We start from the raw sequence: 23625 nt of genomic DNA, 5'->3' as shown, positions 1-23625 counted from the left end.
GAGTAGACTAGTCCTTGACTAAAATAAATGTAAGAGCTGTTCAAACTGAAAACAACTTGCACTGACATATCTTAAAATACAACAGTGTCCTTTGTTTTGTCTCAAAATGCACACATGTTTTTAGTAAGGCATGTTTGTTCAAATTAGTTATATCTCCTAAGCCCTAGTCCTGGTTTGAACTAATCCCTGCCCTGGAAACCACCCCTAAAGGTTTTTTTAGAAATGAAATAGGTGCTCTTTAATAGACTCAATTATGTTTTTTACATATTTTATCTAAGTTTGGCTTCTTTTTATGTATTTTTATTTAGAAAAATGATAAAGCATAAACAAAATAAAATAAAAAGTTTTGAGTAGACTACGGTATTTAAAAAGTAGCTCTTGTGGTAGCCCTTTCTCACAAAAAGGTTGGAGAGCTACATGTACCATTTTGGCACAGATATACATTTGGAACCAATACTATATGTACCTCTAAGGTATAAAAGGTACTAATATGAACTCTTTAGGTGCAAAGGTTTAGGTTTACTTTGTGAAAGGGTACCAACCCAGTGACAGCTAGGGATCATTTTTGCTCATTTTGTCTGACAGTGTTCAAGAAGTTCTTTCTGTCAAGTGTTCACATGAGATGCATTTAAGCTGTTTTTTAAATGTGGTGAGAGTTTGGATTGGAAGATTGTTGACCAGGATTGCGAGTAATGTGGTGCACTTTTGTGAAGGTGCCACAAGGTGAGGCTCAGAACAATGCTGTCTCAATGCACTTACGACTGTTTCTCATTCAGCACATTGTTCTGAGATTGGTAGATACCAGAGGTCTTTCTGTGAGGAGCTCTCTCAGCACTTTAAAAAAATCTTTTCTGCCTTAATTTTTATTTTTCTGTTTTGTTTAATCAACTCGCAATTTTTCTTTTTGACTAGAGATAAGTTGTTGTAACTTATAAAATATTTATAAGTTGTAGCAACTCATCTCTTGTCAAGATAAATAATAGTAAGTTTAAAGGATTTGTAAATCTGAGTTGATTAAACAAAAAAATTAAGGCAGCAAAGATTTTTTTAAAGTGTATGTTAGAGTGGATTTACTCTGGGTATATCAGTTTCCTCCTACAGTTCAAAGACATGCAGGTTGAATGAGAGATGCCACATTTCCTTCTTCAACTTGTTTGTAGATCATCTTGTGTTGTGTATATATTCACTGGTCCAGCCATAGATGCTGGAATGGCGTTAAAAATAAAAAATATAAAAAGTTTACGTTCATCTTGGTGGTATAGAAAACAAGTTACAGTAAAAGTGGAAATGTGACATGTTTTGTCAAGTGTGGTAACCCATACTTACTGTAAAACGTGACCTCCGCATTTAACCCATTTCAGTGAGGAGCGAACACACCCACTGCAAGTCATGCACACACACACACACACACACACCCGGAGCAGTGGGCAGCTATAACTGCATCACCCGGGGAACAACTGTGGTTAGGGTGTCTTACTCAAGGGCACCACAGTCGCATCCTGCCGTCCTGCTGTGAGACTCAAACCAGTGACCTTCTCAGGCTACAAGCCAAGTCTCTAACCTCAAAGGTCTGAAGAAAAGAGGTCAAAAGATGTCTAGACAGGAATTTAGTTTTTGAATGCAATGTTTATATATATGATAAAAAAGTACATATTGGAGAAAGATTTACCACAACCTTAAATGCATACTGATATTTCTTTAGATCTCAAAATATATAAAGGCAATGTAGACTAGTTTCTACCAGCCTTACTCTGTTATCACAGCCAAGCCAGGTAAGAGTGTTACATTTACTATGCTGTTTTAAAAACACAAAACAAAAGAGGTATCTATTGAAATGTTAATTACTTATGTACTTTATTATGTTTATACACACACAAAAATCAAACTAATCTCATCCATTGGCGACAGGCGACTTATTTTTCAAGAGCGCACGATGCGAAGCTTGTCACAACATGTATTTAGCCCGTTATGTGTGTGGCTCTTCATGTCAATGTATGTGTTCTGCACTTCATGTAAACTTATGCGCATCACACGTCATGTCAAAATAAGTGTCTGCTGCAGATAAATGGGTTTAAGATAAAAGAGACGCTTTAAGTTAGCGTCCTGCGAGTGTTTTGTAAACATGAGCGTTTCTTTTATCATAAACCCTTTCATAAACACATCTGTGGCGTGTTGACAGTATTGTTACCCATGATGTGTGAATAAATGTAGTCCTGAGAATCACATTCACTTAGTACAATATGCCAGTTCGATTAGAAAAACACGGTATACTAATCATTTTTGCAAACACTCTTTAGCTTAATCTACAGATTTTTTTACCATCTTCCACTCCTCCTTATAGTGTCAGAGACAGCAAACCATTCACACTGAAATGTCTGATAATAAGTGTGTTGAAATTTTCTTTAAATGTATGAACTTCTTGTGCAATTAAAAAATGCATAATAATATTAAGTAAGATTTAATAGTAATATTAGTAAGATTTTATTAGTGATCTTGACATACACCTTATTTTAGCAAACAAGTTAAAATAAAAAATATATATCATTTTACTTCCAAGCACAACATCTCATATATTGTTTGCATTAACTGTTTCCAAGCCTTTCAAAATTTGATACTAATCATGTTAAGCTAGACATGACTACAAATGTTTGCTAGTAGTGAATCACTATGAAGCCGATGTGTATTCAATTACGCTGTGGTCAGTTTCACTGAGATCGTTCAAATGGCTGTAAACACTTTCCTCAAGATCTTTATTTCTTGACCTTCTGTTTATTCTCTCCTTAAAATGTGGGGCGGCATAATGCAAATTCACCACTTCACAGCTCTATGAAAGAAACACATAACAGACAATGAATAACAGATATCTTTATTATATGAATCAATGTGTAATGTATAATATGAATCAAAATTAATTTATGAATGACACCTGAGTGGGAGGATGATCATTTTCAAAATCTTGAACAATTTCTGGTTGAAACACAAAAATGTTACTGAATCAATCTGATGACATAAAATTTTAAGCAACAGTATTTTGTATGCAAATTAAATTAAATGCTTACCTCTCTTGTGGTAATATTTTTCTTTATTATAGTTTGAGACGGCTTGGACAATAATCACAACCACACATACCCCCAACAATACTCCCAATATAATCACTATGGGGTTCACCACAGGCTTTTCTATAACACAGTGCAAAAAACACATCACGTGAATATATGAGCAAAATACATTTATGATGAAACCTAAGACAAAACTAATACAAAAAAGGCATTACCATCTTTTCCTTCATACATTTTACAGTTTCAAGTGAAGTCTGCTAATTCCAGTCTTGGTGAGCACTGGTGGTATACCGCTGACCTACTTATTATCGTCTTATTTTATTTATCAATTTATGTCAATTATTTAAAAGAAGTAATAAGCAAAACATCATACAAATAATAAAAGCAATCGCTTAATATGTTATTTTACATAATGACAAACTGTTTGCACACTTTGTAGTTATGAAAATGTGTGGAACATGCAAATAGTTCATGTAACAAACCTGTGACTACACAAGCACTGAAGTTTGAACTTAAATTGACATAGAGCACAGCTAAAAAAAACCTAATGGAAAGTTAGTTCTGAGAAAAGCTGTCATTATTTGTTTCCACGCAGTAAGTTTGGTTTCATTTTTTTACCTGTTGTAGTTAATAAAATTAAATACTTGGGTCACTTTACTCTTTTGTGAACTATCATCTTTTGTTACTATTACATCATTACGAAAATAGCCACAAAATCTACTGATAACCATTAATACATTTATTAAACTTTGTATAGCTAATAGGATAAGTTTTTTAAATAATTTAAGGTTTGACACTTACCCATATTTATTTGTGTCCCATTACCAAATATAATTTTCCCACAGGTGATCAGAGCACAGTAATAAATGCCAGTGTCTGTTTGACTGAAAATGTCTTTGGACAGATTGTATGTACAGTTCTGTGTAGCAGATTTAATCTCACATTGATCACTTTGATCACGAGTGTAAATGATTTGTGAAGCAGATTTTTCTGAATCCGATCTGAACCAGAACATTCTCATCTCTGCTGTTGTGAGTTCAGACAGCACAGAGCACAAAAGGGTCACAGTTTCTCCACGGTAAACAGTCGCTGATACAGGATGCTGAATGACAGACACATTTAACTGTTGCTGGTGGTTTTGGGACCCTAAAAACAAGAAGATATTTATTAAAATTATGTGATATGGGGAATTTAAATATAAGGAATATCCATTTCATTCATGATTTAAATAGTACAATTTTAAATCTTCAAATAAATTAATTAGTCAAGGTTAAAAACATTTACCTTTTAAAGCCAAATATGTGCCTCCAGCAAAAACAATTTCAAATGATTTTAATCCACAGTAATACATTGCTTCATCAGATGAGGTAACATGTGAAATGGTTAAGTTACACACTCCTGTATCTTTCTCAATAGAAAAACGCTGGGAATTAAAGTCATGATTAAACACTGGATCTTTCATGTATTTCTGCACCATTACAATCATATAAGGTCGTTGTCCTGATCTTTGCTTGTACCAAACAATATGATCACGGAGATCTTCCGAAATTAAGCAACGCAAAGTAACACTATCACCAGCAGAGACGGTCATAAGTGGATCTGGTTGCCTGACATTCTCAGACTCACTTGTGTCTGTAAGAAAGAGTTAAGAAAATAATCTAATTTCATCTGGGATATATAACGAAGCTGATAAAACATGCTCAATTCAATGCTGAATTGAATCAAGCTTCCACTTATTTATAAATTAATAATATCCAAAATTTAAAAAAATATTGATTAGATCAAAATATTTATAGGCCTATACAACTGAATAATTTGGAATAAAATTATTAAATGTTTTTATTACAATCCTTGCAGATGATATAAACCTTTGTGTTAAAGCTGGATCAGTCAAAAATGAATGATCAAAATAAAAAGTCTCTAGATAAGACGAAAGTTGAATAATCATATGAAAAAGCTTACTCACAAATATTATTTGGAAGAATGACAAAAACCCAGATTATAAAAGAAACCCACATCTTCACTGTCCGGCTGTTTGTCTGCTTCTAAAATAACTAAAGCAAGATTTTACTGTACCCTTCAGCGAGGTTACACTTTTTTGTGACATCACAGGCTTCCTGTTATCTTTTCTTGTAAAGGTTTTTGTAGACCACAACAATTGTATTTGCACAATTGTAATATAGAAATACAGTGTTTATTCTTTGATTACGAAAATTTTTATAATTTTTTTAATTCTAAAAGATTATCCATGAAAAATGTAGTTCCCTTTCAATACGGTTCACTTCGCATTGCGTCAGTTAGCTGACGCTATGGGGGGAAACTCCTGTTTACTCCGTGACTGAAGCCTATTGGTTAACGTCTGTACAAAGTACAGACCAATGACGTTTGAACCTGCGCGCGGGAGGAACGCGTCCCTATATAAGCGCGGTTCAATCGTCAGGAGCTCATTACTTTCTCCTTCAGCGCGAACCTCTCGCTGCTCCGAAGAAAAAGAAGAAGCCTTACCTCGCCGTTGACAAAAGCCCTGCAGCGGAGTCCAGGCCTAGCGTCTTCCCCTGCCGTTTTCCGGCTGAGAACCGAAGATAGCAGAGTCCAGGTCTAGCGTCTTCCCCTGCCGCTTTCCGGCCGAGAACCGAAGATAGCCTTCGCTTGCCGTGGTACGAGCCCTGTGCAGCGGACACACGCCTGACGAGGTCTCCCCTGCGGCCGCCCGGTAAGATCAATATTTTTAATATAAGCTAAAAGAGCAGGCGCTGTTGTAATAGCGTCCAGCACAGCGGCTCGGTGAGCCTCTCTGCTATGAATTTCCTCCGAGCGCGTTACCGGTCTGGCACCTCCCACGCCGGGACCGCGCTTATGCTTTGGTTGTCTTATCCATGTTTCGTGCTCCCCCTGCTGTTCCTCTCTCGCCGGGATGAACACACGGCGAGCCATGAGACTAGATGGATGCATAGACAAGCACACACGGACTAACCCCCCTGTGTTTTGTCACACCGCAACCGTTCATGCTTACAGAGTCCCTTCGCTCCTCTAACATTCAGTGGCGAGATCTCTGGCACATATATTAATCCCCCGAGTGCATCGGGTGATACCGTCACGACGCATGGCTGTTCTGTCTGTGTTGCTGCTCCCCTCTGCCGTTCCTCTCTTGTTGAGATGAACAAGCGGGGAACCGTAGACCTGGATAGATGCATACGACAAGCAAACACGGGCGGTCTGCCCCTGTCTCTGTCATAGCACAGCCACTCGTGCTCCACGCTCGCGGAGTCCCTCGCTCCTTTCCCCACAGTGGTGAGGTCTCTTAACGGCTTAGCTAGCACGCGGTATTACGGCTCGCTGCCTCTAAATGCAGCTGTCCAGTGTTCAACGATTACAGAGCTTCATGCCCCTCCCCTCCTGGAGCGGCGCGATCTCATTCGTCTGCTCGATAGGGCCGATTCGCCGCTATTGGAGCACCAAGAACACTCATTATAAGAGAGCTTCATGCCCCTCCCCTCCTGGAGCGGCACGATCTCATTCGTCTGCTCGATAAGGCGGACACGCCTCTATTGGAGCGCTAAAACACTTATTATAGAGCTTTACTGGCCTGAGCCGATCTCACTTCAGATAGCTCATTCTTTGTCTGCCTGGTAATTTCTCTCTGGTTTAGACGGAATCAGAGGCAGAACGAATTTGTTTATATATACTGAGGCCCGAATACCTCCCTTTATTCAGTCCCGTCCTATATCAGTGCGCTGAATATTGGTACATTCTTATATATATACCCGGTTTTTCTGCCCTTTTAATAAACGGCAAAACCGCGGGCCTCACGGCAGACTTCCTCTCTGCGATGGGTTCAGTCTGACATTAAACCACCTAGACATACTGCTCTGCTCCGTGAGCCGTTCGGTCACCGTCACTACTGAGGCTTGTGCACCTGAACGGCTGAGCTCTGGTCTCCGCAGCACAGCTGCATCAACAGAGAACGAAACTGTCTGGGAGAAAAGGGCTTATGTCGCGCCTCGGCTGGACTGCCCTGAAATGTTTTCTGTGTGCTGTTTATCCAAACATACTGTGTAATACTGTCGGCTATGCGACCTCACTATAGTGGCGAACGGTATTTAATTCCTCTAAAAAGAGTAATTTCCGTGCTTACTATACTGTGTTTTGACACCCACGGTTGTACGGTATCTCTAAACACTTTATCGCCTTACTGCCAAGCAATCAGTAATACGCACACACGGCCCGCTGTCCATAATTCTATCGACGCTAGCCGAAAAAACCCCGGTTTGGCCATATACTGTGTATTGACACCCCACGACTGTACGGTGTCTCTAACACCTTTCTGCCAAATTCGCTCGCAGCCCACCTCAGTTTCTCCGCTACGATGCTGATGGCGCAAACGAGCACGGTCTTACGGCTGTTATTCTCTCTTCCTAGAGGAAGGACAGCCTCAGACTTTTGCATGGCTCCAAGCGTTTGAATCGCGCCCTCTCCGGACGGCCACTCAAAGGCTTACAGCCAAGCGGTTTATGACGTTTTTCGGCCATATAGCTGATTTATATTAGCGGATCCGAAGACGCTCACACCTCCGCTCCAATACTCGGAGATATTAAGGGTAATATCAACCTCAAGTGAGCTTGCTACCCGCCACAATAAGTTTCAAAGCTTAAAGCGCGCGCACAGTCAGACGCGCGCGGCATCTCGTTTAAGACGGGCACACGTACCCCTCTAACGAGCCTCAGAAAGCTGAATATCGTGGCATTCTGTTCATAAGTCCACTTCAGTTTGACTAAGCAAAGGTCCCGCCCCGAGCTGACGGCCGGGAAGCTTGCTTAAGTTACACACGGCTGCATGAAGTGCTGTCATTACGAGCTAGCCCAGCATTTGCTGTGAGTTGAACACGCTTTACGACGGCAATCAGCCTTCGGCGCGTGGAACGCCGTTTGTCTCATATAAATCACCTTGTACTGTGAATACGGTACATTAAGAGGATGATTTAGCACTGCAGCACTCTCGACCGTGTTATTGTGATAATGCGGTCGGGCAATCTACGGTAGTTTCATTATTTACCGAACCAGACTGAGATCTCGCCCCCTGAACAAGCTGACGAGTCATCTCCTTTATAAACTCATTGCATCGCTTTATAAGCTATGTTCAATCAGAGTGATACGCATCTCATGCTTAACTACCAATATTAACCCATTACGATGGGCGTGCGGAGATGGCATCCGTGGGACACGACCTACATTACGTGCCTTATGACACATTGACACAAGCTGCTAGGACCCCTTTCACGAGGCGTCCTTATGCAAAGTCTGATCCATTCTGTCTAGTGACATTTGAAAGTCAAAACCCCCCGCGAATCGCCGGTGGAACACTTTTCTCCTCACTACAGAGGCACGGCGGCTCTCTCCCCTACCTATATCTATGTGGCCGTGATAACAGCGAACCACGCTTTTACGACCGACCATTCATTTAATTCACAAGCCTGTCATCTCTCAGATGCGGACGGCGGCGGTAACAGCGAACCATGCTTTTACGGCTGGCCATTCACTTTATTCATAAGCCTGTCATTTCTCAGATGCGGACGGTGCCCGAGGCACAGCGCTTTGGAACTGTCCAAGGTCCTGTATGACACATACGTCTGACGTACATCAGACGATCAGCTGTTCATCTGCGTCACAGATCACTCACTAGAGCACCTGTCAATACAGGCTATTTATGGATCGTTGACGTTATCACCTCCCGTGACAATTATGCTCACTTGTCTTAGAGCATGGGCATGGTCTTAGAGGTTTCTCATTGACAATTGTGACACGGCCGGCTGGTCCCCGCCGTCCACGTTGTCAGTTTACAGCTTCGACATCCCTGCTTCGCGCACTACTGAGGTTTGTTGCATTAAAGGTGCGCCCATTAGCTCACCTGTATGCACGATATGGTTTTTAATTATATGCGTCCACCGTGCGCTTAGAGAAGCTCACATGTACACGCTATAACATTTTGGTATACAATAAGATGCGCTTGGGAAAGCTCACCTGTATACACAGCTGTGTTATGCTTTGTGACACATACATTGTTGTTCATCTGTGTACGTTCACGGTGCGTTGGGTGCCCACCGTTACGTTCATCAATCATATCTGTACACATTCACGGCGCGTTCTGTGCACTGATTTATCTATACGCATTCACGGTGCACTGAAGAGTTCACCCGTGTGCGCACAATTTATTATCAGAACACATGACGGCGCGCTCGAGAATCTTGCCGGCCTGTGCATTATAACACTCTGATTCATCTATATGCATTCACGATGTAGGCTATTCAAGTGTTCACCTGTGCCCGTGCAATTTATAGTCAATACACATTTACGGCGCGCTTGGAAAGCTCACCGATCTGTGCACTATAATACTACCTATATGCATCCCGATGCGCTCGAGGGTGCACCTGGGTTCACACTATTGTGGTATCTGTATAATCCCACGCTACGAACCGTTCTGCCGCATATTATAGTCAGATCGGCCGTTCGTGAGCTGCGCAGATCACTCACTACGTATGTCTGTTGCTAACAGTGGTTATTTAGATGGATCGTTGAAACCATCGCACTGGCTCACGCCCCTCTATGAGCTATGTCCTATATAGAGCCCACTCTGTGCGAGTTTGGCTTCTTCATGAACTTGGTCTACAGGGGTATCTATATCTATATTTGATATCTGCTACGCGGCCGGCTGGTCTTCGCCGTCTACGTTGTCAGATTGTACAGCTTAGACGTCCCTGCCCTACGAGCGCAGGTTCTCTCGGCTCAATCATGCACGCTCATGCGTTTTATGTGTACACCACGGTGCGCTCAGCGAGCTCACCAACGTGACTCTGAATTTACTTATCTCGCACAGCCGCGGCGCGCTCGGTACCTCGCCGTCTTGTGCTATGTTATGTGCCCCCGGTGCGTTTAAAACCCCACCGTGTGCGCGTCAACAATTTATATGGTGCTTACACATTTGCTTTTAAAGCTGTGAATATGCCGGGTATAGGGCCACACGCAGTGTCTCTCCGGTAAGGCACTTCAGTACGTTGTGTATGCACGGCGTGATGGGATTACGTTCCCCCATAGCGTCAGCTAACTGACGCAATGCGAAGTGAACCGTATTGAAAGGGAACGCTTAGGTTACTCACGTAACCCCGGTTCCCTGAAATAACGGGAACGAAGCATTGCGTCTCTTGCCGTGCTACAAACGTCTACGCAGCGAGTGTTATTCGGCTGCGCGCTTCAGTCGAATATAATGAGCTCCTGACGATTGAACCGCGCTTATATAGGGACGCGTTCCTCCCGCGCGCGGGTTCAAACGTCATTGGTCTGTACTTTGTACAGACGTTAACCAATAGGCTTCAGTCACGGAGTAAACAGGAGTTTCCCCCCATAGCGTCAGCTAACTGACGCAATGCTTCGTTCCCGTTATTTCAGGGAACCGGGGTTACGTGAGTAACCTAAGCGTTTTTGCGAAAGAGTGTACAATTCATTACAGCTATATTTTTGTGAAATCAATACTGGGAAGGAAATATGAGCCTTTATCCTTAAATATAACTTCTTGTTGTTCATTATTAATATGCTTCAGATCAACATGATTCAAAATGGACCCAAATTAACAGCTTAATGACTTTTTTAATCTCTCCTGACCTTGTAGAATTCATTAGTAGACATGACTTCAATAGATAAAACATTATACATGTATTTATTATCCTTAAAAATTTCCTCCTAAGGTTACTAGATCCCATAAACTGAAAAATCGCAGGATAGCATTAACACATTCAATAGAGGTTAAGATTTTTAAAACATGTGTGCACAATGCAGCTGAGATTCTTAAAGAAACACAAGGTTAATGTGTAGAAAAATATAAAAAAGACCTACATCGCTCACAAAACACTACATTCTCTTTTTTTATTATACAACATTTCTTTGGTCCACCACGCTAGAAAAATACAACTCTGGATCCTGTGTGTCAGCTGGTGCTGTTTAGCTCCACCAGTAACTCCCACACCATAACGCCAGCACTCTTTTCATAAGAAAAAGAAATAAAAAAATCTGCTGTTGTGGATAAACTTTTTTTTAAAGAGTAACTAAACCCTAAACCAACTTTTTTAGTTAATGATCTGTAAGAATGATGCGTTATTAGTGCTGTTCATTGATTTTAGTAATTTTTTTGACATTTGGGTATAAAGTGTTTCAATACTACAATATATGGTGTAAAAACATTTTAGTGCTGCACTCTTCAGGTTGAACGGTGGCTACTGCAGTTGAATTTTCTTATTGGATGTTGGGTCCAAAAAATAACTTGTGACATAAGAAAGGTTCAAGCTCACCACGCCCTTGTTACGATCTCACCACACACTTGGTACGAGCTTAGTTCGTCCCCTCCCTGGTCCCCTCTATCTCCGTTCAACCCAGTCTCACCCCATGGCATCAATATTTGACGACACTTGACCATGCGTCAATATGTTACGCGGAGGGTATACCTTTCGCGTCATTTTTTGACGAACTGGGGACTTCAATACTATTAAGTCCGTTGCATTCTCTTTCCTATTTTCTTACCATTTTCGCGTCGGTTTAGGGTTAGATTTACATAATGACATCCCTACCCAAACCTAACTCTAACCCCAACGCCAGGTGACAACTGTTTAATTTCGCGTACCTAACTCTAACCCCAACGCCAGGTGACAACTGTTTAATTTCGCGTACACTGTTTAATTTTGCGTAATCTAACCCTAAACCGACGCGAAAATGGTAAGAAAATAGGAAAGAGAATGCAACGGACGTAACAGTATTGAAGTCCCCAGTTCGTCAAAAAATGACGCGAAAGGTATACCCTCCGCGTCAACATATTGACGCATGGTCAAGTGTCGTCAAATATTGACGCCATGGGGTGAGACTGTGTTACTCCGTTGGGATCTACCCACTTTTCTCGCACTTTTCAAATATTGCCAGTGGGTGGAGTCAGGCTCTGAACAGGGGTTTAGTTACGCTTTAAATTAGCTAATACTCTTCAAGCTAATAGAGAATTAGGTGAGCATGTCACAATATTATAAGTTGCAAATATATCTAAGAAAACTAACTCTGTCTTGATAGTTCACCTCTACTTTTGAAACGTCAGGGTTCATGGGTCAGCAGGCTCTGCGTGTTTATCTCCTCCACTTAAAGCCTTCTCTTTTTGTATGAAAACGTTCACTAATGAGCATTAACCACAGCTTTTGACTTTTTAGGCCACAATACTCACAAACTTTATAGGGAAGAGAGGGGTAATATAAGCCACTTTTTACATATGTTGCCTTTTCTGCATGAAATGCAGTGTGAATGGGTAAACTGACACACTGACATTTTGTGCTTGAACCTGAACAAATTCACCATTTTCTTAAATGTAATATTAACCTATTTTTATGCCAAATGCTTAAAATTAAATCAATGAAAATTGTAATGTCTTGGTATGATGTATTCTAAAATGTTAAAAAAAATAAATAATCAGTTGTGTGAAGACTACACTGAAATAAATGCTTTTAACTAAACAAATTCAGTAGTTTCAGTGCCTCATCGTGGGGTACGTTGAATCGTTGGTTGAGTTTACCCCACAGCATACTGTGAAATACTTAGGCTTGGATAAATCTGCTTTAACATAACAGCCATTATAGCTGACATGTATAAAATTACTTTGATAGGATGATAAAGTCTTTTTAACGTACCACAGCCAAATAAAAATGATGGTTGCTTCCTGGAATTGTGGTCACAGGGCTACAAATCTGTATGGTTGCCTAGATACTAGGGGTGGGTCAACTTACCCTCTGGCTCGCTTTGCCCCACCCACCCCTACTCCTTCCAAAACAATAGCTTTTAATAATTACAAGATCGATCTGATTGGTCTAGATTAGCAGGCATGTCTTTATTGAACATAACGTGTCCAAATTTCTTTTCTCCTATATAGTGTACTGTATAAGGTGTTGGCTATTTTGTAGTGTTGCCCGAAATCTGAGCCAACAACTTATTCCTTACATCCTTTTACTTTTTTTACCCACAAAGCACTCTGAATTTGGGGGTTATATTAGATGTACTGAACACTTGCTAAATTACTTTTCCCTTGATACAACGCAAGAATGTGTGGCTGGAATCAGCTTGAGTATACTGACAGTTAACGCCACAAAATAATATTTATATTCTTGTTTGGTTCTTGTTTACAGTTATTTTCTAGTTTTTAAAAATAAACAAATAGTTAAATAAATGTGACAGACTCTATTTTAATTTGTGTTGCTTTAAACATAAAGAAACATAATAGTAAATAAACGTGACAAGCAGTTGTTTTGACCTCTTTATTATCAAGTAATACAACAAACATGACAAATGTAACACGCTGTAAAAAAATTACTTGCTTATGGGTGTGTTCGACTTCATGCGGGCCTGATTTGACATGAGAGTCATTCGAAAGCTATCATGGTACTATGATAGATGTGTTCGACTCTATGCTGTGCCCCAAGAACCGACAGTGGATGACATCAAAATAGGCTACCCCGAGAGCGATTTGAGAAATCATACAGAGGAGTTTGCTTTCGAATCCCTCTCGCTGTACTTTCAGGGTATCCGCCTTGCCCTTTATTTCTTAATAACATTGTATAAGCTGTGATTTGAGGATGTGCCTTTGCATGGAAGATTTTTGTGTGCTGTTGAAAATTTCGTCAAAATATAGGTTACAATTTATACATTTTACTATTGCTTGACATAAATCTGTTTTAACATAAAATTAAAAATTTATAAATTAATAAAAATAAATGTATAAAATTACTAAAAAATAAAAAGATAATCATTTTCATTCCAACGAGTGTTGATGATCCCAAGCACAAGATCTGATACATTAATGCCTCATTAACTTTTAGATCTTTCTGATTTTGGTCTTAAAAATATTGCTAGACATGCCTATAAATGTTTTAAGTGCATAACTACCAAGCAGGTGATGACTTTGTTAAATTTCCTGTATGATAATCTACAACATTTACTCAATTATCCTGTATTCAATCACACTGGGATCATTCAGCTGGCTGTACACACTTTTCTGAGGATCTGAATCTCTTGCTCTTGAGTTTCTTCCTTCCTTAAAATAATGGCCAGCATAATGCAAAAGCACTGCATCACAGTCCTATGAAAGTAACACATAACAAACAATGAGAGATACATTTATTTGTTAATGTATTTAGATTCTGAAATATATTCCATAGTTATAATGAATTTAGGAAGCACACCTGACTGGAAGAATGCTTATTTTCAAAGCCTTGAACATTTCCTGGTTAAAAGACAAAAAGTGACTTAAACTGATTATATTAAGTTACACCAATAAAAGTAACTTGTAAGAGCCAGACCGGGTAAAAAAGCTTGTTAACATTATAATTTTAATAGTGTTGTAAGGACCAGATAAAACAGGGTGTTGAGGTATTTTATTTTATTAAATCAAATTAAATGCTCACCTCCATAGTAGTCTCTTTCTTTTTTATGGTTTGAGACGGCTTGGACTGTAATCACAACCACACAAACCCCCAACAATACTCCCAATATAATCACAATGGATTCCCCAGGCTTTTCTATAACACAGTGACATAAGTGACAATAAGTAAGTTACATTAATTTGAAAATAGTACAAACAACAACCAAAACATGGCATAATATATCCTACTTTAAATTATTAAAACAATTGATATATATTTTCTTTGCACAAAAAAATATTCATCAAAATACACTGATAATTCAATTCAAAGTCATTTCAACTTTATACTTAAAATTTGGGCTAGTGAAGAGTTAATACAACTTATATAAACAATGTGAAATTGCCTAACTTAATTTGATAACTTTTTTAGTGTTATATATGTTGATAGTTAATGTGATAAATCACAAGCTTAAATTATATCACAAAAGAACCATTTAAACTTATAAATAATGATTGATAAATATTATTAAATGTATAGCTTATAAAATAAACTTTAATATTTTTTAAGAGGTTTAGCACTTACCCATATTTTTTTGTGTCCCATTACCAAATATAATTTTCCCACAGGTGATCAGTGCACAGTAATAAATGCCAGTGTCTGTTTGACTGAAAATGTCTTTGGACAGATTATATGTACAGTTCTGTGTAGCAGATTTAATCTCACATTGATCACTTTGATCATGAGTGTAAATGATTTGTGGAGCAGATTTTTCTGAATCCGACCTGAACCAGAACATTCTCATCTCTGCTGTATTGAGTTCAGACAGCACAGAGCACAACAGGGTCACAGTTTCTCCAGATTGAACAGTCGCTGAAACAGGATGCTGAATGACAGACACATTTAACTGTAGCTGGTTGTTTTGGGACCCTAAAAACATAGGACATTAAAGATATTTATTAAAATCACACAATATACTTTAAAAAATAATATCAAATTATACACATTGTAAAAAGTCATAAGTAAAATTATTTTGCTCCTAGAATTTCCCTAATTTTATAGGTAATTTCTGCCCTTTTATTTATAATTTAGAAATATAATTTTAAATCTTCACATAAATGAATTACTCAAGGTTAAAAACATTTACCTTTTAAAGCCAAATATGTCCCTCCAGCAAAAAAAAATTTCAAATGATTTTAATCCACAGTAATACATTGCTTCATCAGATGAGGTAACGTGTGAAATCTTTAAGTTACACACTCCTGTGTCTTTCTCAATAAAAAAAAGCTGGGTTTTATTCTGAAACTCATTATAAAACATTGGATCTGTCATGTATTTCTGCACCATTGCAACAATATAAGGTTGTTGTCCTGATCTTTGCTTGTACCAAACAATATGATCACGGAGATCTTCCGAAATTAAGCAACGCAAAGTGACACTATCACCAGCAGAGACGATCATCACTGGATCTGGTTGCCTAACATCCTCAGACTCACTTGTGTCTGTAAGAAAGAGTTAAGAAAATAATCTTATTTCATCTGGGATATATAACAGAGCTGATTAAAACAAGCTCACTTCTTTAGAAGCCTTGATATGCCGTAGGTTAACATGTAACAAAACATCTTAAAACATATTTAATGCTGAATTGAAGCTTCCACTTATAAATAAATCAATAATATCAATTCAAAAATTTAAATTCAGATCTTATTGATAAGATCAGAATATTTAAACTTTACAATTGAATTAGTAATATAGTTGGAATAAAATCATAAACTTTTTTTATAAAAATCTTAGCAGATGATATAAACCTCTGTGTTAAAGTTAGATCAACCAAAAATGAATGTTTAAAATGAAAAGTAAAAAAGTATCTAGATGAAATGAAATTTTAAAAAATTATCAGAAAATTAGTTTACTCACAAATATTATTTGGAAGGATAACAGAAACCCAGATTATGAAAGAAATCCACATCTTTACTTTGAAGTCTTGCTGTTTGTCTGCTTCTTGATAAACTACAGAAAGATTTCATTGTACACCTCACTAATATCACACTTTCTGTGACATCACAGGCTTCCTGTTACATTTTATTGTGAAGATTTTGTAGACCACAACAAAGGTATTTGTACAATCGTAATATTGATATAGTCAACATAGAATGCAAGAAAACAACATTTAAAGCAAGTAAGTTATACACTTAAAGGGGGGATTTAATGCTTTTTAATACATTCTGACTTATTAACACAGTTTAAGAGTTGTAACCCTCATTCTAAACATAAGCAAAGTGTCAAAAAAGCAGTTGAGCTTGTAACAGAGTATTTATGAGCTAAACTCACGCCTCCTTTTTCCTAAAGGTTTCGGAAAGTTTTTTTCGAAAGGGGGTATTTATTACGACTGACTGAACCCATATTCCTTTTATGGGCCTTTACCCCCAGAAAAGCACGCCTGCCCTGCACGTCAAGTGAGAGCGAGAACGCGCATTAGCATTGCTCCGCCGAGTAAAAGTCACCGGTAGGCTATCACTGCACAGCACACGACAACTTAGTTTTAGCAAGATAGTTCGACAAAAGAAGTGTGTTTTTGGATGTAAGGAGAAGAAAACCTTATTTAGCTTAAGGACAACAGTGGATGCAGTTCATTTTTCTCGGACAGCAAAGTAATTGTGAATGAGTTTGTTTGTGCCCTTTTCTGAGAGAACTGCTTTACAAACAAGGCTCAGTTTGACGCAAGATTTTCCACTTGTTTACAACAGTTGGAGCGATCAAAACTTTAAAAGACCCCGTTTAGGAGTCACAACCACAGGCATACGTAAATCAAAATCTCACGTGTTTTGTTTTCAATCGCGCATAAGTACATGTAATGTAAACAACACCATCAGTAAACATTTTTCGCCTCAGTTGGCATTGTACTGCATTTAAAACATTTACACCTTTTAAAACGGGCATATGCAGAAAAAAACACATCAAGAATTACGTTGCTTTTTTTATTAAAATAGCAGATAAACAAACAAGGATTAATTACCAGATAGAGACGTCCTGCTGTAATCGTTGCTGCTGTTGTTCCTGTTCCTCTATTACTGACTCAATATCCGATCGGATCATATATATAATGTAAGGCTGGTTATTTAAAAATTTTAATTCCATCTATGGCCCTGTCCCAAATGGCACACTCTGGACTTGTGGTCCTCCCCAGAGCCCACACTTTGATGACATCATGCAGTGCCAACTTTAGGGACCCTTGATGCGAGTCCACGTGGGTGCACGCCATATTTTGGGACAGACTCCAGCATCACGCCGGAAATAGGAAGAGAAGTTTCCCATCAGTGTGAACTCCTCCCTTCCAGCGTCTGATTGGTTTGATTTCTCTTTCGCAAGGACTTCTGGGTTGGTAGAGTGCGGGAAGCCTGCTGCAGTAAGGGCTTTGCCAAAGACCACATCAAGGGTTCAAAGTGGGCTCTGATGAGCACACTTCGGAGCGTAAAAATGACAGATGGGACACGCTACTGACTTGTAGACTGAGCGAGCACACGCAATTTAAGTCCACGGGACCAAAAGTCCACCTGAAGTGCGCCATTTGGGACAGGGCCAGTGGCGGCTGTGAATCCAAAAGTAGTATCCAAAGCTGCGCGTACTTGTAACTCTTCAGCTCCACCCACCGCACACCTTCAAGTGTTCGTCCTTTTCCGCCAAAATTCGGAAAGGCTGTTCTTTCTTTTATTAATCTGGCTGAAGTCCTTGCGAAAGAGAAATCAGACCAATCAGACGATGGAAGGGAGGAGTTCACACTGATGGGAAACTTCCAGAGTTTGCCATGTGGGACAGGGCCATAGATGGAATTCAAACTTTAAAAAAACTTTTTTTTAAATAACCAGCCTTACATTATACATATGATCCGATCGGATATTGAGTCAGTAATGGACGAACAGGAATTGCAAGTGGGTTGGCTAATGAATGTCATGGCTGAATAAATACATTTAATATCTTAATAATATAATATTTGTGCTAGAGATTGAATATGTGGCATAATGCAGAATGTATCGGCCATTATTCTGATGCTTCTTGTACCTAAGATATATTAAAAGGATGTATACAGCAAATATATAAATCAAGTTACTTTGCTTAAGGTAACGTTTAAACTAAATGCAGCTTTTGTCGTTCAAAGATCACTTTCTGAGTGGAGCCATGACATTCATTAGCCACCCCACTTGCAGTTGTCATGTCAATATGAAAACAAATTGATAGATGAAAAAGCTGTCAATGTATTCAGATGCATGCTTACTGTTGCAGGTCAAACAAGCTTCAAAGTGGCTCTGACGGTCACATTCCAGGCAGGAAAAGACCACCGGGCCTGGCCCTCGCAAGATGGATTTTTTGAGTCTATTATTTTTATTTTTTTATATATATTTTTTTTTTACTTTTATTCTTTCCAAAATAACAAGCATGTTCACGTTTAAAACATTTGGGATATAAAAGGTTTTATTTCATACATTTTTCGTTGGTGTCAGATAATCTTTAGCCTAACATAATGGTGATGAATATTGGCTGGAACGGCCCCTATTTTTGCTTAGGACCCCCACAGACTCTAGAATCACCTTTGTACAGCACATGCCCCTTAAAAGGTCTGTGTACGGCCCTGATCACATATTTCGCACCCTCTATCATCGCATCATGTTTCACACTTGTACTGTCCCTTTTTAAGATTTGTGTAAACCACAACAACTGCAGTAAAGGTATAACTAATGTACGCTGATTCTGTGAGAGGTTTGTCATAAATATAAAAAAGGTATGATTCCTTGTCTTTTCTAGACATGTTAAGGTTTGTTGTGTTTATATGATCAGCTTGCATTTGTGTTGTTTATGTTTAATTTCTATAGCATTCCCAGAAGTACCAACATATTAATTTCACAGAGAATTAATTGCTATCATCTCTGCAAAGGACATTTACTGGACACTGCTAACGCCTTGGACAAGAAGCATTGGAAATGTGTTCATCAGAACATCAATGAGGCACAGTGAGACTCTTAAGGGCTCTGAATGCCGAATTTAGCCTAAATTTAGCCTTTCATATTGCAGATACACACAGCACACAGCGGAAAGTTGTTATATTCAATCAAATATTCTAATATGATAATGTAGGTAATTAAAACCTAAACAGAGCTTTCATTTTAGGTCAAGAGGTGACCACAGTGTGGAAAAGAATTTTTTTTAAGTGCCTATATGGGCCAATGGCATTTGATTAGGTTAACAGTGAGTTTAGTGAAGGAAGTGAGAATATCCTGCTTACAACAAAATCATTCCTAGTTTGATTGAGATAGAAGAAGGTTGGGAGGTCTTTTCACAATGGTTTCTTGGGTATTTATTACTGTTCTTAGTATTATAAGTAAGTCAATCTTATTGTATTGTTTTTTTATGTATTTGCCATCAATTTTAGAGTATTTAAATGATTGCTGGGATTATTAAATTTAAAGCTCTACCTTATGGAAATACTGTATATAAATATGTTATGTTCATTATTTTATTTATTTATTATGGTATGCTTTAATCTGTGTACGTTTATTGTTTTTCTCAGATTTTGCAAACTCTCGTAAATATCAGGCAAATGAAATCCAAACTGTGACACTTGGTGACAATTTCACTCTGCAGTGTTCAGAAAAAGGGGATACAATTCTCTGGTATAAACAAATTGCTGGACACCAACCTCAGATTATATCAGTATTTCAAAAATCTGAAGAAACAAGATTTTACAGCGAATTTAAAAACACTCGATTTCAAAGGAACAAATACAATCTGGCAATATCAAGGATAATTCAGTCAGATGAGGCAATCTACCACTGTGGATCAAAGGCATACTATGTAACGTTTGGAAGAGGAACACATCTGGTCATTAAAGGTAACTGAATGTTTAAAAATCATTATGAATTGCTGTCTAAACTGTGTCATTACAATCTTTTCATATTTGTGCTGTAATGAAATATTGCTGTTGTTGACTTAAATATATTTGTGTATCTTGACCACAAATAAAACATTAATGGTTTCTTGAAACCTTATGAATGACTGTATGTCAAAAAGAATCGATTACCAGAGCATCAACAATCTCAAAGTCTGCTTATCTGAATAACTCCATGGTGTGTCAACAACCGAGCTATGAAAATGATACAACACAAGTGAAACCTGGTAAAGTGAAGTGGTATTTCTGTCTTTACTTTCGTTTAGCAATGAAAAATGTGTTTACCATAATCTAAATCAGTGGTTCTCAAACTGGGGGCCAGGGCCGCGAGATGGTGCCAAGGGGGCCCCAGTTTTATGACATTTTATAAAATACATTCATTTATCATGAATTCTGTGTAATTAAACCTAAAAAAAACAAGGCTACTAACCAACAGCACTACTTTGTATAATTTAATATGTTTTGTTTAATTAAAATGTTACATTTTAGAAAAGTTTTTTGTCATAAATATTCTTTGGGGGGGCCGCAAAAGAATGCACCGTACACAAGGGGGGCCGCACGCTGAAAAAGTTTGAGAACCACTGATCTATATGTAAATTTAAAGCAATGTTATAACTTTTAATGTGTAAAAAGTGAAGCATTTTGAAATTTCAGACAATCAGCAGAATCCAGTAGTGTTTGGCTTGGCAGTGGCTTTGGGAGTCTGTGGAGTTATAATCTTTACTCTATGTCTGACCTTTAACAGAGGAATGTGTCCACAGTGTCTGAGTAAGTGCACACAATCATGGCTATGATTTGATGTTTCCATTTATTTAAAATATCTTTGCATTTATTATTGTAAAAAACTCTCAATCTTTTCATATATTAGGAGGTTCTGGACAAGACAGCAGAGTTAGATGGTTCTCAGGTGCTCAGGTAAGAGAATGATTTTGCTGTGCATGTGTATGTGTGTGTGGTGAATTAAATGCAAGAATAATAAGTTTGATAAAACTTTTTTCCAGGAAACTGATGATGGGATTTTGACATATGCAGCCTTGCAATTCAGTCAGAAAAAAGCAAAATCTGGAGAAAATAGAGAAAAGTTTCAGCAGATTGTGAATATATAATATAATCAATTTTAAGTATAAATACATTTGAATTGTAATATTTCCATGTGAGGTGTATTTTATTAAAATTGTATTCTCTTTAAATCATTAATTAAAATGAAAGCAAAAGTGTGACTTTAAATCTTAAAATTAAAAACAAAATGTTCTGCATTCCTTACATTATTGATTACTGGTCTTTGTATTACAGTTTTTATCGTTTGTTAAAACACTTTAACCAGGCTTTTGACCACAACCATTTTGCTGAACAATAAACACTATTCCCCTCATTTAACACATGAGTCAGATTTGGTGAACTGTTACTTCAAAACTCTAAACACAAATCCCTACATTTCTCAGTGCTTACACCATCTAATCATATGGAAAGCACTAGCATTCAATACTGTTCACTGAAGTCAGCACAGCTTAGGCTCAATTAGCAAACAATTACCAAGGTGAAAACACACATCAATCAGATCCTTCAATAGATAAAAGGGCCTAAATCAGTTCACTGAGCTTTGGAACAATAGATCCACAAAGAAATGAAGGTAGTTTGAGGAGAGGGAGGAGGAAGAGGAGGGAGAGGAAGAAGGAGAGACAGAGGAGGAGGGAGAGGAAGAAGGAGGACGTGATGAAGGAGGAGGCAGAGGAGGAGGACGTGGTAAAAGAGGAGGACCCTCCTCGATGTACTGTAGGGCAAGGTGACAAGCAGTCTAAAATAAAATTCGAGCCACTCTAGCTGATCATGTCCTTGTCCATGGTATGACTAAGAGGGAGGCAAAGCAATGAGTAAAGCCTAATTTGAGTGGCTTTACTGTTGCCTCTATCTTCAGAAACTTCAAGGAGGAAAACAGATAGGTGTACTACTACTCTGTACAGTAACTTACACTGGTCATTCACTGTTGGACTATGCTACTGTAATACAGTTTTTGCCTATTGCTTGAACACTATAGACACATGCTTAGACCAAAGTAACAAAACTTGAAGCTTTTGTAACTATACCTTAAACGCAGTGTAAACATAGCTTAAACACATTGTCAACTTTGCACTTTGTTTGCAATTTTGTAACACACTTACTGCGAAACACTACACACATTTTCTTATAAAAACGAAATCACCTGTTATCATTGGGAAAACACTCTGTTCAAAATGCTAAACTCATCTGGCAACTGTAAGCACTTACATACACACCTAAAAACACTTCCCTCAGGTAAGCCATTATGATGAGAACTTTGCAAGCATAGAGGCAATGAGAGTCAGAGAAGGAGGACAAAGAAAGAGAGAGGAGTCGGACGTGCAAGATGATGAGGACAAAGACGAGGACCAGTGCGGAGACGTGTTTCAGATGACATCAGGGCTACTTTGGTGGACCATGTGATAAATCATGGCCTGCCCATATGGGAGGCTTGGCAAAGACCCTAAACTCAGTCACTACACAGTAGCATCGATAATAAGGACATTCCTACTAGAGAACAAGTATATCTTCAAATTTCTAGTCCAGACTGTACCTACTGTATGTTTCACATGATTCTGTATCATATTACAGTATTACAGTAAAATAATTGTACTATACAAAAATGGCTAGTGCTGTGAAGTATATGTAAGGGAATACAATTGTGATGTTACAGTACTGTGTAAGGTTTGAAGGTACTGTATGTGAAAAAAACCTAACTAATGATATCTTGTGGTGTCATTTTCTACAGAATGGTTGGATGACCTCCTTAAGGTGGAAGGGAACGGCTCTTCACTCAACAACAAGAGCTTGCCATCATTGAAATGGTGCGAGAAAATAATGCAATCCGACTTCGTGAGTTGCAACAATGAATAACTGCAAAACTGCCCCATGAGTTCATCTACGTGTTTGAGGCAATCATAGAGCTTCAATCTTGCCAAAACCAGGCATGTGGAGACATTGAGGTGGGATCAATCCAAGGATGGATTCGGCACACAAGGCAATATTTTCCCCAGTGCCTATCCCGCGAGGACATTGCTTTTGATGTTGACAAGGTCTACTTTTGAGTTTTACAGAAGACTAAGTCTGAGAAAATGACAATAAAAATAGAGACACAAAGACTGCAGTGTTTTATATAAAGCCCATCAGTGCTGGTGATATGA

At 38.5% G+C, this 23625-nt stretch overlaps 2 protein-coding genes and 1 pseudogene across 2 annotated transcripts; 1 reads left to right on the top strand and 2 right to left on the bottom strand.

The window, feature by feature from the left end:
• Positions 1 to 2493: 2493 nt before the first annotated feature.
• On the bottom strand, positions 2494 to 5128 carry LOC135752114 (uncharacterized). Its single transcript, XM_065270469.1, has 6 exons — positions 5026 to 5128; positions 4344 to 4691; positions 3861 to 4205; positions 3060 to 3179; positions 2927 to 2967; positions 2494 to 2824 (listed from the first exon to the last, which is right to left on the bottom strand). The coding sequence occupies exons 1-6, from the start codon at positions 5075 to 5077 to the stop codon at positions 2666 to 2668; spliced, it is 1065 nt and encodes a 354-aa protein (XP_065126541.1). The 5' UTR covers positions 5078 to 5128; the 3' UTR covers positions 2494 to 2665.
• An 8935-nt stretch (positions 5129 to 14063) lies between these two features.
• On the bottom strand, positions 14064 to 16119 carry LOC135763337 (uncharacterized; annotated as a pseudogene).
• A 3596-nt stretch (positions 16120 to 19715) lies between these two features.
• nitr14b (novel immune-type receptor 14b) lies at positions 19716 to 21691 on the top strand. The gene is made up of 6 exons (XM_065270455.2): positions 19716 to 19861; positions 20051 to 20371; positions 20551 to 20655; positions 21083 to 21196; positions 21297 to 21343; positions 21430 to 21691. Exons 1-6 carry the CDS (start codon positions 19822 to 19824, stop codon positions 21532 to 21534), a joined length of 732 nt encoding a protein of 243 aa, XP_065126527.1. The 5' UTR covers positions 19716 to 19821; the 3' UTR covers positions 21535 to 21691.
• Positions 21692 to 23625: the final 1934 nt, after the last annotated feature.

The sequence above is a fragment of the Paramisgurnus dabryanus genome, chromosome 16, assembly GCF_030506205.2.
Source record: "Paramisgurnus dabryanus chromosome 16, PD_genome_1.1, whole genome shotgun sequence".
NCBI classification, from domain to species: Eukaryota; Metazoa; Chordata; class Actinopteri; order Cypriniformes; family Cobitidae; genus Paramisgurnus; species Paramisgurnus dabryanus.
The sequence above is the reverse complement of the archived record's forward strand: the minus strand, read 5'-3'. Positions and strand labels throughout refer to the sequence as shown.

What these genes read in the sequence shown, in the direction of transcription:
- LOC135752114 (XM_065270469.1), bottom strand. Translation starts at nt 5,077, where the DNA reads ATGTGGGTTTCTTTTATAATCTGGGTTTTTGTCATTCTTCCAAATAAT. An exon ending in CATTCTTCCAAATAATATTT is followed by an intron (nt 4,692 to 5,025) that starts GTGAGTAAGCTT and finishes TCTTTCTTACAG; the next exon opens with ACACAAGTGAGTCTGAGAAT. An exon ending in TGGGACACAAATAAATATGG is followed by an intron (nt 3,180 to 3,860) that starts GTAAGTGTCAAA and finishes ACTGTGTTATAG; the next exon opens with AAAAGCCTGTGGTGAACCCC.
- nitr14b (XM_065270455.2), top strand. Translation starts at nt 19,822, where the DNA reads ATGGTTTCTTGGGTATTTATTACTGTTCTTAGTATTATAA. An exon ending in TACTGTTCTTAGTATTATAA is followed by an intron (nt 19,862 to 20,050) that starts GTAAGTCAATCT and finishes TGTTTTTCTCAG; the next exon opens with ATTTTGCAAACTCTCGTAAA. An exon ending in AACACATCTGGTCATTAAAG is followed by an intron (nt 20,372 to 20,550) that starts GTAACTGAATGT and finishes TATGTCAAAAAG; the next exon opens with AATCGATTACCAGAGCATCA.